The 15,934-nt window shown below is 41.0% G+C and overlaps 1 protein-coding gene across 1 annotated transcript; it reads right to left on the bottom strand.

Annotated features, from left to right (window-relative positions):
- Positions 1 to 260: 260 nt before the first annotated feature.
- Positions 261 to 6,102, bottom strand: LOC114265778 (putative disease resistance protein At1g59780). Its single transcript, XM_082918021.1, has 5 exons — positions 5,378 to 6,102; positions 4,561 to 5,018; positions 1,188 to 2,485; positions 1,055 to 1,094; positions 261 to 1,001 (listed from the first exon to the last, which is right to left on the bottom strand). The coding sequence occupies exons 1-5, from the start codon at positions 6,096 to 6,098 to the stop codon at positions 261 to 263; spliced, it is 3,258 nt and encodes a 1,085-aa protein (XP_082774147.1). The 5' UTR covers positions 6,099 to 6,102.
- Between the last annotated feature and the right edge of the window lie 9,832 nt (positions 6,103 to 15,934).

Raw genomic sequence — 15,934 nt, 5'->3', positions numbered from 1 at the left:
ATGTGTGTGAAACTAGGTGAAATGTAGGTATATTATATTTACATGTCACTTACCTTTTCTTTTTTCCTTTCCAAATCCCTTTCCAAGACCTCCAACCAAACACAACATTAGTATACTGTCTCATGTGTGTGCATTGCATTAGAAATAGACATGAGTGAAAGGTCCTATTACACTAATGATGTGTTGAACATGAGATGGTATATATAGTGAATGCGGTATGAAAATATGATAAATGTAACATTATTCATCATTCCATTTTCTCATTCTAAGACAAAAAACAAAGGGGCTCTGATAAGTAAACGTATGTGAAATTCACTCATTCGCGTTTTGTCTAACAATGAGAAACTAAGATAAGAAACATAATTATAGATAGAAATTTTCCATTTAAAAAAAAAGAAAAAGAAAAAGTAAAAGAGAAGAAGAAGAAGAAGAAGAGAAGACTTACATGCCAGAGTGGTGGAAGACTTGAACTTGTTGGTGAGTAGTATGTGTGATCTGCCCACGGACGCCAGATTTTGTTTAACATCTTCTACAAATTCCCGCTTCATGTTTGTTAAAGTCAATTCCTTGAGGTGACTCAGCCGCTCCAATCCTTGTGACTTTTCCAGTTTTTCACAACCTCTAATTTCTAATTCTTCAAGTTCGAGCATAGCACCTTCCTCAACGATCCACTCCTTGAGGGTTTCTAGCATCCACAATTTCGACACACGAAGTTTGGGAAATCCCCCACCAAGACAATTCATTTTCTCCCCTACAAAAGAGTCAGCAAAAAGCCTGAGTATGTTCAGCTGAGGCAGAAACTCCCCTAGCTCCGGCATTGGATCTTCTTTGATTTTCGACATTGACAGTGTCAGGGTTTTGAGGTTTTGGGGAAGGTTTCGAACTTCGAACATTCTGAACACTCCGAACAAATATAAGTTTGAGAGAGACGGATGGGTTGTCAGGTTGTCAGGAACCGCGAGCTCTGAAGGCTGACCGAATTGATGATCCCTTGATCTCAGCTTGGAAGTTGAAGTTTGTTAAGTTGTGAGATGCAATCCCATGTTTTCTCCACTGATGATCTTGAATGGCAAGTCAGTCCCAATTTCTGAAGGCTGGTGAACCTGTTCAAGCCGTATTCTTTGGGGTCCTCAAAACCAATACGGAGGCCCGTTAAGGTCTGAATGTTGGACATTGAAGTTGAAGACTATTTTGATGATGACGGCTTTGGAATGGACACCTCGTTCATAAGCAGATGTCGAAGGTTCTTCGCCTTCCAAATGGAACTCGACAGATTGGTTATGTTAGTATACTTCAAATCTAAAGTCTCCAGGCACGGTAGATCTCCAATAGACTTCGGACATGAGTCTATACCGGTCCATCTCAAGCTTATGTACCTTAAGTTGCTCAAAAACTTGCCGAGTTTCACATGTAGCAAAGGTCTGTGGGCACCTTCTAGATCAAGCACCTTCGTCAACACAAAACCTCTAGATCCCCTCCTATCAATAATTGTTTTAAGCAACTCATTGATTTTTTCGTTGGATGTACCTCTCGTTCGGGCTTTAAAACAAACATCTGATAAACAAACATTATTAGGCTGAGCAAGTAAATCTATATTATTCTGTGCAAATGAATATGTATTAGGCTGATTAGCTGGTGAATCTGTATTAAGCTGAGCAGTTGAATCTATAGATGTACAATTCGCTCTGCAATGGTGGGCGTGAATAAATCCTATAACCTCAGATTTTTTAAAGAAGAAATCATGAAGAAAGCTTGGCATTCGGCATGTTTTATGCCTTCCATCTTCCTTCCTTGTTGCTATTTCAATCATGTTTCTGTGCACGAGTTCTTTCAAATATTTACCGGCTATATCTTCAGGTTGTTGGGTACTTGACATTTTCACAAAACCCTCTGCAATCCACAACTGCAACAGCCTCCGCGGGGAGATCTCATACTCTTTAGGAAAGAGAGCCAAGTAAAGAAAACATAGCTTCAACTCAGACCGTAGCTCACGAAAACATAAAGCTATAATATTTGAGAGAGGTGATTGATCAAGTTTGTCCAAGTCGATTAAAAGACTATCAATTACACAGACCAACTCATTAGATTGTATAGTTGACAACAATCGTCCAAGCAGGACAATTGCTGGAGGCAAACCGCCGCATATTTCCAGAATTTTTACCTTGTAACTGTTTAACTGGCGGTGTGTATCTGTGTCATGTCTGCCTACACGAAACTTGTTCGACAACAATTCCCAACTCAGCTCATCAGTGAAGGGCTTGAGTTCCAGCGGTGGGCGACTCCACGGATCAACATCCGAGGCTATCTTAGAGTGGCGAGTAGTGAGGATGACTCTGCTACCATTGGCGGGGTCTGCAAAGGGACATGCTAACATGAGCCAGAATTCAAACAAGGAGACATCATCCAAGACTATTAGAAACCTGAGCTCCATTGAAGTCTGGAAAAGCAGAGCAGACAGCTCGTCCTCGCTCATGAGCTCTACCCCCTTTGTTAAAATTCAATGTATAAAGAGAAATAGAGAATTGTATAGAGAATTGATGTATTATTGATTGATGAATATGTTTAAAATGATTCTTATGTATAGAAGAGTAGAGTAGGTAGGTGTGTAGTAGGTGGAGTAGGTGGTAGTAGGTAGGTAGGTGTGTAGTAGGTGGAGTAGGTGGTAGTAGGTGGTAGTGGTTGGTTTTAACAACCCCCCGCAAACTCAAGGAGGAGAGACACAAATCAACTTGAGTTTGGAAAGAGTAACAAAATAAGAAAATAGACTAATACATAAAAATAAAAGAGGATAGGAGACACTGTATGGGTGTGTCAGACCGTTGGTGATGACACTGTATGGTTGTGTCATAACGTTGTAGAGGACACTGTATGGTTGTGGCAGACCGTTGTAGCAGATAAAGTCTGGACAGTTGACGAGGTCATGCCGGACCGTTGTAGACGCTAACCGGAATCAATGTCGGGACAGTTTTATGTGGTCATGCCGGACCGTTGGAAAAATCGCACCCTCAAAAGCTGTGCCCAATCTGTCAAAAGGCGTGCCATCAAAAGGCGTGCCCAATCCATAAAAAGGTGTGCCGGACATTATGGCGATGCGCGTGACTACCTTGGCTTGCGCGCCCATGTTGTCGTCTAGCGCCGAGCGGCGCACGATGCGTGTGTCTGCCTTGGCTATTTAACCAAGACGGAGGCTGAGGCAGAGGCAGAGGCTAAGACAAAAACCTGCTAAAAACCTCTGAAAAACTCTTCGTTTTCTGAGAGAGATACTCTGTAACACTCGGTTGCCCAGAAAATGGCCTCTTCTTCTTCCCGTGGTCTGCTCACGCTCTTTCCAGACCTTAACGAGTCCACAAGAGAGATAACTGGTGCGGTTGCCCTGGAACCTCAACCAAGCGCCTCTGGTTTTGCTCCGTCGAACTTTTCGATGCGGTCAGTGGAGCAAAAAATGGCAGTGCAATCGGATATTGAGGCCAATCAGTATACATTGAAGTCATGTGTGGAGACCATGACTGCGGTCACAAACTTGTCGCACCGGCTTCAAAGTAGGACAAATGAGGTGCAGCAGTTAAACGCCCAACTGGCTCTGCTCCAGCGCATGTATAAGGATGCGCGAGCAGAGATAAGTGTGCTAAAGGCGGAAAACAAGGAGCTGAAGCGGAAGGCCACCGTTATGTTCCGATTTGGAGGTCCGCCATATGCTGTAGTGGAGGAGCAGGGGGGAGTGAACGTGCTCGGCGGCGTGGGAAACACAGAGGCAGCACCATCAAGGGCCACCCAGGACGAAGGCAAGAAGAAGAGACCGGCGGCAGAGTAGAGAAAAAAAATCCTGCCTGTGGATGTGGTGGTGTTGTGTGTTGTGTTTTTGTTTTTGTTTGTTTGTTTGTTTTGTTTTGTTTTGTTTTTTTTTTTTTGTTTTGGTAGTTTTTTGTTTAAAAATAAAAATAAAATGAAAGAAAACATGGGATAAAGAAAAGAGAGAAAAAATATTTGTGGATGGATTATATGAAGAACATCAGTGTGATTGTTTCAAAATAAAGTGGGGGTTAGGGCCCCTACAAAAGATAGATTATGGGAGAGTGGGTATTTAAAAAAGATGAAAAGTGATTTGGAAAAAATAAATAAAAATAATTGATTTTGAAATCAAACGGAATAGAGAGAGGGACAAACCCATGTGAGAAAGTGGAGAGAGAGAAAAGGTGAGAGTAGAGAGCATAATAATGAGTCTGGGGTCTTTCTCTAACAGACGCGAGCACTTTTGGCTTTTTTTTTTTTAAATTAAAGGAGCATCTTGCATTTATCAATTTCAACTGTGCATTGTTGGGAAAGCATTACACAAAGCTGCTCAAAGTGCTTCAAAGGAACAGAAAGTAATTTGTATTCCTATAACAGCAAGAAAGAAGAGCTATCAGGATTATTACATACCAGAACCATCCAACTGAGCCCAGCACAGCTCCAAAGATAGCAATCAAAAGTCCCGTAAGATTAGGGACGAAGAAGAGATCTACATGGACATAGACTTAGAAGCAAAGGATGATGGCAGATGAGGTTTGTTGGAGCGCAGACGATCTCAGCGAGGTAGAACCGAATGACTGAAGGAGAGAAGACGTGGTCGGTCTGACGGTAGTGGAAAACATTGAGGTCGCCGCCGGGGCAGTAGGGGACGGCCCAACCCAACAACTGGTGGGTCTCAAAGGATCCGAGAATGGTGGGGAGGAAGGGGTGGGTCGGGTTGGATAAGCGGGCCAGGACGGAGACCTCCCAGCGGGCACGGCGGTCAGCGTCAAGCTGGAGTAGAGAGAGCATTTCTCGACAACTTTGAGGGCAGAGGGCAGAGGGGTCACGTGACTGGTCATGGACAAGAAATACAGTGCCCATGGCGCCTTTTTCGAGTATTTTGATTGCTCTCAGGGTGTCCAGCTCTAGCTCCGGTGAATTTGGCTCCATAACAACCACCAAGAAAGGACCGCGGGGATGTTCAAGATGGATGATGGTGATGATGCTCTGATCTTGAAGGTGAAGTTCTGCCATGGAATTTGTTAGCAGCAGCAACAAGAAGATCAAATAATTTGTGGCAGCGGAGTGAATGTATGTGTAGAGGTCCGACGGGCGGCCAAGGCGAGGCTGCCGCCCGCCAGTGAAGCGGAATTACTAGGTTCTCAACCTTACTCTGATACCATGTTAAAATTCAATGTATAAAGAGAAATAGAGAATTGTATAGAGAATTGATGTATTATTGATTGATGAATATGTTTACAATGATTCCTACATATAGAAGAGTAGAGTAGGTAGGTGTGTAGTAGGTGGAGTAGGTGGTAGTAGGTAGGTAGGTGTGTAGTAGGTGGAGTAGGTGGTAGTAGGTGGTAGTGGTAGGTTTTAACACCCTTCAACACCCCCATCGGAATCTGTTTGAGTAAGACAATCAACAGATCCTTGCATTCAATATTTTTGGGAATATGGAGCCAAACACGGCACTCGAAAGACTGCCGAACGTCGAGGCTGTTATAAACCTTCCTTGCCAGAGCTGTCTTGTCCACAGCCTTTTCGCTGACCAGAGAAATCACGCGGAGGCTTTTCTCTTCATCGTTGATCAGTCGATCTACCAGATTCTTCTCTGCCACATCTCCAAATCCAACAAGTTCATCATCATCATCATCTTCAAATTCATGGGTTTTGTGATTGATCGCCGAATGGTCTCTGCGAGGCCGCGATTCACTATGTACAGCTTTTAAACTCTTCACGATTTTTTTCAATTTGGAGCTGAACCGTAATTGGGTCCATGGTGGGATTGGCAGGTTTTTGGTAAGATTTTTGAGATCATCCCGTCGGCAATGAATTGGTGTGTTGAGGAGGAAAGTTTCGATTAAAAATTCAGCAGAATAAACAGAGCGAAGAAGGGTACTGGTATCATCTGAAGTGTAAACAGTGGGAAGAAGGGTACTGGTATCCTCTGCTTCTTCAAGTTCGTTCCGAATGTGTTGTAGTTCGTCAATGGCAACATGTACATGATTTCTCAGTCTTGGATAGATAAATCTTTCCTGGACAACGTCTTTCAACTTGTTTAATTTCTCTAATAAACTTGAAATCGGTACATCAGCTCCCATGGTTTCTTTCATCAATCTCTTCGTAATTGAATTCTCACAAATATTGGAAATTACTTAGTCAACTGTGGATCAATGACGAGTGTGGTGTGGTGTGGTGTGGTAGTGTTGGCACCAAAAAATAATTTTCTGTTGATTATGGCTTGTTAATTATGGCCAAGTCCCGTTTAATTGATCATGGCTTGTTGATTGTGGCCAAATTTCATTGATTGTAGCCTGTCGATTTTGATCTATCGATTTAGATTATAAATTATTTTTAATATGAAATTATGGCCACATATATATTTATATTTCATTATTATTATTATTACTATTATTATTTTATTTGTTTCGTTGGTGTAGCTAGAGTGATTACAAAGTGAAGCCAAGCCACGTGCACACTCAGACTTCCGTCATTCAAGGATCTATATGAGAAGAAGTGAAGGAAAGGAAAATAACGTGCGTTAGTGGCTGTGTGGAATTGCCCATGATGTTGCAACGATTGTGGTTCTTCAAGTCTTAAAGGGAAACTACCTAGGGCAAAAAGACACAACAAAAAGTGATCAATCATCAACACAACTCTGCATGAGTTCAATTAGAAATAGATAGCTTCTAGCCTAGGAGTAGTTTATTCCTTTTAGGAGTAGTTTTAATTTAATGGTTCTGTAATCATTTTCTGATTATTGTAATCTGTAAACTTTTTTTTTGTTTTTTTGTATTTTTTGTTTTTTTTGTTTGTTTTTGTTCTTGTTCAAATCTTTATAACAAGTAACAATTTCAGTAATACTCTATCAGTTTTTAGTTTGTTTCTTCACATTACAACCTCCAACGAAGTTCTTGAATCTGTCAATGTATAGGACATTCAAACCACAATTACTTGATCTGTTTGTTGTTTGTGAAAATTTTGGTTTCTCTATCGAATCTCCTCTGTCAATTTGGCCTGAACCAGATTTTTGCTAACAGGTAGACAGTCATCGGTGGTTGATAATGATTTATCCATATTATGGGTTGTTTGAATCCAGGCACAAAGAATTAGAAGCTAACAGAATTTAAAATCAAAGGTCTAGATTCATCATTAATGATAGGGTCTCACATAAAACTTTTATTGTACACCATTAATTTAGCATTTTGGGTATTTTCTGAATTTGATTTTCTAAGTCCCTAGACACAAGTTAATTTCACTTTTTTTTTTTTAATCTTTAAATTATATTTTATCATTTATTTATGGGAGAATTGCAAAAAAATGGTATCAAAACAAAATAATTACAATGTCATGAAAGTACAAACAATTTATGCATTGGATTGTACAATTAAGTCTTATACTTCCACCTCTTTGCAATTATTTTAAGTTTATACCTTTTTTTTTTTTTTTTGAGATTGTCCCTTTTTTAATTGGAAAAAAAAAACCCGGTTTGATTATTATAACAAAATAAATTCTTAATTTTTAATTTAAATATTGATCTTTGATTTGTTTTCAATCTAAACTATTTGCGTACTTTTACTAAATAAAACTAACAAGAAAAAAAAAATATTTTAGTTATTAAACTCAATGAAAAATAGTGTTTTAAATATTTTATGTACACCTATATTGAGTTTAATGACTAAAATGTTATTTTCTGTTGTTTTATTTACGAAAATAGGTAAATAATTTATATTAAAAACAAATCAAAATATTAAGATTTGAATTAATAAAATTATAAAATCAAAATTTATTTTATTATAAGATTCAAGCTCAAACATTTTTTTGTGTAATTTTTCATATTTAATTTTAGAGTTATTATAGAAGGGAGACTTACGGATAAATCCTAAAATGTGAAAAGGTGGTCCAGATAGTCCTAAAAGATATTTTGTAGTCTGATTAGTCCTACTTCATGTGTGTTTACTAACGTGCCCTCGTCTTGAACGTTAGTGGGCCATGGGCTGTTGGTATTCCGTAGGAAGTGGGACGAGTTTAGGTGTCTGTAGACACCCCATTTTTGATCGTCCTCAAGACTTGGATGTCATCGTTTGAACACTCGATGATCATCCATGCTCGTGTTTGTTCTGAGTTCTCGGTGGTCTCGGCTGTAACGCCCTCAAAATAGACTCATTATATATTTGTCACTGACATGCAATATTTAAAGTAAACCATTCATTATCTCATTCATCAGAGTATTTCTAAATAAAAGCATTACATGTAACATCAAATTAAATGCCCTACGGGCTTACATCTTTCCAAGCCAACACTTGGACACAAAAATATGAGTTCTAACTCAAATACAAGTAAAGCCCTAGGCTTGAATGTTTACATGTACTATCAAATCGAAACAACTAACTGAAGATAGTCTTCAAAGTCCAAAAGTCAAATCCTTGCAAGCTAAGTCCTTGGAGGTAGCTTATCACCTGAACCTGAAAATGATGTTCCCATAAAGGGTGAGCCACAGCCCAGTAGAAAAATACTAAACCAAATATAAGCATTGAATAAAGCTATAGCATTCAATAGATGGTTAACCAAGATAATCAATTGTATCATTATACAGTCTCATGACACTAATGTCTAAGACACATTTCACTTTCCATTATTATCAACATGGCTCAGAACCTGGCCAAACTTACAACAGTGAACTATATATCATATTCACATTACTTTCAATATCAACAAAACAAATGAGACTCAGGCTCATATCAAAACACTTCATACTTCCCGTTTGATACACATTGTAGTGCAGTATCATTAACATGTAAAAACACTTCAATATAATAAGCACACATAATAGTGATGCTAATGGAGTCCATCCCCTATCTCCTCCCAAACAAAATCCGGTTTAGAGGTCCATCCCCTATCTTCCCCTAAACCGTGGAGTACGTCCCCTATCTCCTCCCAAACAATGTGCATATGCAATGCTCAATCAATACATGTAATTTTTGTATTAATTCAGTAGTCTAAATTTATGACTTAAACAAATTGATTAGTTTCAATTTTCCCTAATCCACATGCAATGTCTACAACAAACACGACTATCCTCCACCGATAGCCCAAAACAGTTATTTCTAGACTGGAAATAAATATATCAACAATTCAATAGGCGAGTGATTTTAATTATCCAACTACACCATTTAATCAATGAATTCCTCAATTTCATGCATTTAACCAATTTCCCCAATTTCCTTAAATTAATTATACAAATTAATTTATTAATACAACTAGGGTTTTTCCCAAAATTACCAAAGTACTCCCAACATATCAAAATACCAAAACTCAGAACAAAACTTATAAGATGGAGTAGGAAATCCCTACCTCGAAGAAAATAACCCGAATGGAGAAGACGAAGATGAACACCTAAATTCCAAAGTGCTCCAAACCACCAAACGTTCAGATTAAATGGAAGCCCTTGACTCACTCTATCTTTTTAATAAAGGACTAAGGTTAGATACTCACCCTAGGTAGATCAATTCTTAGAGAGAAGGCAGGTTTAGAGAGAGAGAGAGAGAGAGAGAGAGAGAGACTCTCAAGGGGCGGTTTTTAAAAGTTAAGAAAGAAAAGTAGGTCAAAAAGTGATCCAAAAAATGAAATCACAGACTGATGTAGTCGACTCCCCGCTCGAGCGTCCAAACTCCCGCTCGAGCGTCGAATACGCACTCCTAGTACTTTTGCAGAACCAGGTCCGCGCTCGAGCGTCCAACTACACGCTCGAGCGGCACTCACACATTTCTGCTCGAGCGTCCAATCCCACGCTCGAGCATCCAACACTGCACAGGAAATACTGGATGGGTGATAATCCCGCTCGAGCACCAAAACCCCCGCTCGAGCGGACAAGCAACAAAAGAATCCCCGCTCGAGCGTCAAACTCCCGCTCGAGCGGACAGGTCAAAATCTGGGCAACTAGTTTTGGCATCTAAACTCAACCGACTTGTAACAGACTCGCCCAACACATCCTATAACTCAAATACAAAGAGATTAAAGGACGACAACAACCAATATATACTGACAGGATCCACGGAACCTAAGTCCGGATACAATAATCTAAAGGAAAAAAAACCGGGGTCGCTATAACGCGCGCCTTGCCTCAAGATCTTTCAACTTGACTGTTTTGTGCTTGGTTGTTGACCAAGCACTTGTGTTTTTGCTTCTGAGGGAAAAGGGTGGCTTGTTGGCCATTCCCTCAACCCACCGGCCAAGGCATGAAGCCATCGGCCTTGTTTTCTTACCATACTTATGTTGGTCGATCGGCCATATGTTCTGGCCGACCCCTGTTCATCTGCTTTATGCAGATATTTTATGCCAGCTGTCATAGCTGGCATCCACAATTCACCCCCTTCATACACGTGTATAAAGGGATTTGCCCCTTGATTAGCTTGCTTAGGAAGCTTTAGAATTTGGAATTCTATAAGAAGGGAGCTCCTCCTTCCTTCTCAGAGGTTCTGAAAAATAGGGTTAGAAAAGTTGTATCTGTCTATCTCTATATCTCCATCTCTCTTGATTTGTGTGTGTATTTGTGTCTTAAAGTGTGATTTTGTCTTACTTTTGCACTAGAGCACCTAGAAATACACCATCCTCTTGTTGCTAAGGCACTAGGGAGTTGATTTCAGAGTTCTTGGACTGGTTTAAGCTTTGGAAAAGTTGCTGGAGTTGTGTTCTTGAAGGTGGTTTTCAAGGGTGAGCTTTTTGCTTTTAAACCCCCATTCTTGCTTAAGCTTTTAGAAATACTTTCTTATTGTTTTTGTAACGCCCTCAAAATTAACCCGTTATATATCATTGACATGCATTATTTAAAGAAGACAATTTATTAATTCATTCAACAGAGTATTACCAAATAAAGTATTACATGTATCATCGAATAAAATGCCCTACAGGCTTACATCTTTCCAAGCCAACACTTGGTAACTCAATACAAGAAAAAGCCCAAGGCTTGAATGTTTACATGTACTAATAATTAAAGACAATTAACTAAAAGTAGTCTTCTTCAACCCAGAAGCCAAACCCTCCCAAACTAAGTCCTTGGAGGTAGTTTATCACCTGAACCTGAAAATGATGTTCCCATAAAGGGTGAGCCACAGCCCAGTAGAAATATACTAAACCACATATAAGCAATGAATAAAGCAATAGCATTCAACAGATGGTTAACCAAGATAATCAATTACTTCATTTTACAGTCTCATGACACTATTGTCTAAGATACGTTTTACTTTCCAATTTTATCAACATGGCTCAGAACCTGGCCAAACTTACAACAGTGAATCACATATATAATATTCACATCCTTCCAATATCAACAAACAAATGAGACTCAAGCTCAAATCAAACACTTCATACTTCCAGATTGATACACATTTTAGTGCTGTATCAATAAAACACTTCTATATAAATAAGCACACATAAAAGTGATGCTAATGGAGTCCATCCCCTATCTCCTCCCAAACAAAATCCGGTTTAGAGGTCCATCCCCTATCTTCCCCTAAACCGTGGAGTACATCCCCTATCTCCTCCCACACACAAAACAATGTATGCAAATGCAATGCTCAATCAATACACGTATTTTCTGTATCAGTTCCATAGTCAAAATTAATGACTTAACCAATATGATTAGTTTCAGTTATTCCTAATCCACATGCAATGTCTACAACATTCACGACTATCCTCCACCGATAGCCCAAAACAGTTATTTCTAAACTGAAAATAACTATATCAACAATTCAATAGACAAATGATACCAATTACCCAGTTACGCCATTTAATCAATGAATTCCCCAATTCCATGAATTTAACCCTCTTTTCCCAATTCCTTGAATTACTTATACAAATTAATTCAATAATACAACCAGGGTTTTTCCCAAAATTTACCAAAGTATCCCCAACATGTTAAAATACCAAAACTTAGAACAAAACCTATAAAATGGAGTAGGAAATCCCTACCTCAAAGAAAACAACTCAAATGGTGCAGAAAGAGATGAGTGCCCAAATACCAAAGTGCTCCAAATCGCCAAATGCTCAGATTAAATGGAAGCCCTTGCCTCACTCTATCTTTTTAATGAAGGATCTAGGGTAGAAACACTCCCTAAATGGATCAAATCTAAGAGAGAAGGTGAGTAGGGAGAGAGAGAAGTCGGACCTAGGGTTTGGAATCAAAAAGAAGATGAAAAGGACTGATCAAAACCCGCTACTGTAAATTAATACTGGACAGGCTCGCTCGAGCGAAGACTTGGTCGCTCGAGCGACCAGACACAGAGAAACTACGCTCGAGCCAAGGAAGCCTTGCTCGAGCCAACAACCCAAAAGCTCGCTCGAGCGAAAGAAAGCTCGATCGAGCGAAGAACTCAAACCCTCAGGTCTGTAAACAGACACACGCTCGAGCGAAGAAACTATAGCTCGAGCGAAAGATGAACTAACTCGATCGAGCGAAGAAAAGCTCGCTCGAGCCAAGAATGCAAAGCTACAGGTCCATACAGGACGCCAACTCTCGCTCGAGCGACCCAAACCCCAGCTCGAGCGAAGAACCAAAACGACATCTCGCTCGAGCGACCAACGCCTCGCTCGAGCGAAACACCAAAAACCTGGACAGCAACACTTGGTTTCTAAACCCAACCAACCTGAAACAAACCTGCCCAACACATCCTATAATTCCAAAAGAGAAAATAAAGGACAACAACACCAATTATACAATGACAGAATCTACGGAACCTAAGTCCGGATACAATAATCAAATGGGAAAAGACCGGGGTCGCTATAACCTCCCCCCCTTCAAAGAATTTCGTCCCCGAAATTAAGCTTAAGTTTTTGAAAACAGATTTTTCTCAATTCCCAATGATATTATAAAACAATAATAGACAGCTTGACCCAATGCTGGTCACTTCATCTCTTTATCAAGAGGCATCTCACAACATATATAAAATAACATATATTTCAACTTGTATTAATATTATGCATTATTCCTTATCATATTCAGTTGCACGATATATACAACACATTTAACAATGCAATCAACATATGCAATGTTACACTAAACTTCTATAATGAAGCAAGTTTCAAAATGCACCCATTTACCAAAACATACTCAATGTTTCACAACTTAAGACATATATAAAGCTCTTAAGTTCAACCATATTACAAAATCTAAATCCAAGATTACAAAGTAATAAACATGTCCGGGTATTTTTCACGGACTTCCAATTCACGTTCCCAAGTGGCTTCCTCCACTCCATGATGTTTCCACAAAACTTTTACCAAAGAGATGGTCTTGCCTCGCAAAACTTGATCCCGCCTATCCAAGACCCGAACCGGTCTCTCCTCATACGAGACATCCTCATCAACCACTAAATCGGTCCAATCCAACACATGTGATGGATCCGGCTCATACTTCCGAAGCATACTCACATGAAACACGTCATGTACTCCGGACAACTGCGGCGGCAGAGCTAAACGATAAGCAGCCTCGCCAATCCTCTCAAGGATCTCAAACGGACCAATGAACCGAGGGGACAACTTCCCACTCTTCCCAAACCTCATCAAACCCCGTCTAGGTGATATCTTCAGAAAGACATGATCACCCACCTAAAACACCAAAGGCCTCCTCCTACGGTCGGCATACGATTTCTGACGACTCTGTGCTGTAACAAGCCTCTTACGGATAAGCTCAACTTTCTCCGTCGTTTCCCTCACCAACTCCGGACCCAACAGAGGTGCATCACCCACCTCAGCCCAACAAACAGGAGATCTACACGGTCGGCCATATAAGGCCTCAAACGGTGCCATACCGATACTAGACTGGAAACTGTTGTTGTAGGCAAACTCTATCAACGGCAAGTGCCTCTCCCACGATCCACTAAAGTCTAGAACACAACCCCGAAGCATATCCTCAAGTATCTGAATAGTACGCTCGGACTGTCCGTCAGTCTGAGGATGATAAGCCGTGCTAAAGGTCAACTTAGTGCCTAAGGCACCCTGCAAACTCTGCCACAACCTGGCAGTAAAACGAGGATCTCTATCCGAGACATTCGTCACTGGAACCCCGTGTAACCTCACTATGTCCCGAATGTACAAGTCGGCAAGATGATCTACCGAATCTCTCACGCGCATAGGAATGAAGTGCGCCGACTTAGTCAACCGGTCTACAACCACCCAAATAGCATCACTACCCCGCTGAGTCCTCGGAAGACCCACAACGAAGTCCATAGTGACGTGTTCCCACTTCCACTCAGCAATAGGCAAGGGTTGCAACAAACCCGCTGGCCTCTGATGTTCAGCCTTCACTTGCTGACAAGTAAGGCACTTAGATACGAAAGCTGCCACATCTCTCTTCACACCCCGCCACCAGAACTGACGACCCAAATCCCGGTACATCTTAGTGCCTCCCGGATGCACCGCAAGGCGTGAATGATGAAACTCTCGGAGTACCTCCTCTCGGCAAGACTCCGGCACAAACGGACGATCTCGGTATCTCACACTCAGGTCGGAAAACACCGTCAAACCGTTCTCAACTTTCCCACCGGAAATCTTCTCACGGAGAGATTCTACCTCAAGGTCACCTCTCTGAGCCTCTAACACTCGAGTTACAAGTGTAGGTTGTGCAACAACAGAAAACAAGGCCGCAGCCTCAACGGATTCGCCCAGAAGTAAATCAAACTCCCCAAGTGCACCGAACATCTCCCATTCTCGGATGGCTATACTAGCTATGTCACCAATAGGTTTCCTGCTAAGGGCATCGGCCACCACATTGGCCTTTCCCGGATGATAATGCAATTCAAAATCATAATCCTCTATGAACTCCATCCACCTCCTCTGCCTCAAGTTCAAATCTTTTTGTGTAAACAAATATTTCAGACTCTTATGATCCGAGAATACCTCGAATTTCTCACCATAAAGATAATGCCTCCAAATCTTCAAGGCAAATATCACAGCTGCTAACTCTAGATTATGCGTAGGGTAATTCTGCTCATGAATCTTCAACTGACGTGAACCATAGGCAACTACTTTCCCTTCTTGCATTAATACACAACCCAGACCCTCTCGTGAGGCGTCACAATAGACTGCATAACCCAACCCTCTCTCTGGAATAATCAATACTGGAGCGGTAGTCAGTCTAACTTTCAACTCCTGAAACGACTTTTCACAAGTCTCACTCCATACAAATTTGACTCCTTTCCGAGTCAGTCTAGTCAACGGTGATGCTAACCTGGAGAAGTCTTTCACAAACCGACGGTAATACCCAGCTAATCCCAGAAAACTGCGGATCTCAAATACACTCTTAGGCTGTGCCCAATCTTGCACTGCCTCCACCTTAGATGTATCAACAGACACTCCTTCCCCGGATACCACGTGGCCTAAGAATTTGACTTCCCTCAGCCAGAACTCACACTTCCCAAACTTGGCATACAACTTATGGACTCTAAGTAACTCAAGCACCACCCTCAAGTGTGACTCATGCTCCTCCTCAGAAGGTGAATAGATAAGGATGTCGTCCACAAAAACGACTACAAACCGATCCAAGAATTCCCGGAAGATCCGGTTCATCAAGTCCATAAAGACTGCCGGTGCGTTGGTGAGCCCGAATGGCATCACCAAAAACTCATAATGGCCATACCTCGTACGGAATGCCGTCTTCGGAATATCCTCTTCCCTGACCCTCAACTGGTGGTAACCCGATCTCAAGTCTATCTTAGAGAAACAACGGGAACCCTTCAACTGGTCAAACAGATCATCTATACGGGGCATAGGGTACTTATTCTTGACCGTAGCCCGATTCAATTTTCGATAATCTATACAAAGTCTCAAAGCACCACCTTTCTTTTTAACAAAGAGGGCCGGTGCTCCCCACGGCGAAACACTAGGGCGTATAAAACCCTTGTCTAGTAACTCCTGGAGTTGGATCTTCAACTCAACTAAC

This window comes from Camellia sinensis, chromosome 3 (genome assembly GCF_055761805.1).
Source record: "Camellia sinensis isolate YWXY chromosome 3, ASM5576180v1, whole genome shotgun sequence".
NCBI lineage: Eukaryota > Viridiplantae > Streptophyta > Magnoliopsida > Ericales > Theaceae > Camellia > Camellia sinensis.
Note: the sequence above shows the minus strand (reverse complement) of the source record. Positions and strands in the feature narration are given on the sequence as shown.

Coding starts and splice junctions, on each gene's coding strand:
- LOC114265778 (XM_082918021.1), bottom strand. CDS start 6,098: ATGGGAGCTGATGTACCGATTTCAAGTTTATTAGAGAAATTAAACAAG. Junction 2,486..4,560: donor GGTTCTACCTCGCTGAGATC/GTCTGCGCTCCA, acceptor ATTTTAACAAAG/GGGGTAGAGCTCATGAGCGA. Junction 1,002..1,054: donor CTTGCCATTCAAGATCATCA/GTGGAGAAAACA, acceptor TCAACTTCCAAG/CTGAGATCAAGGGATCATCA.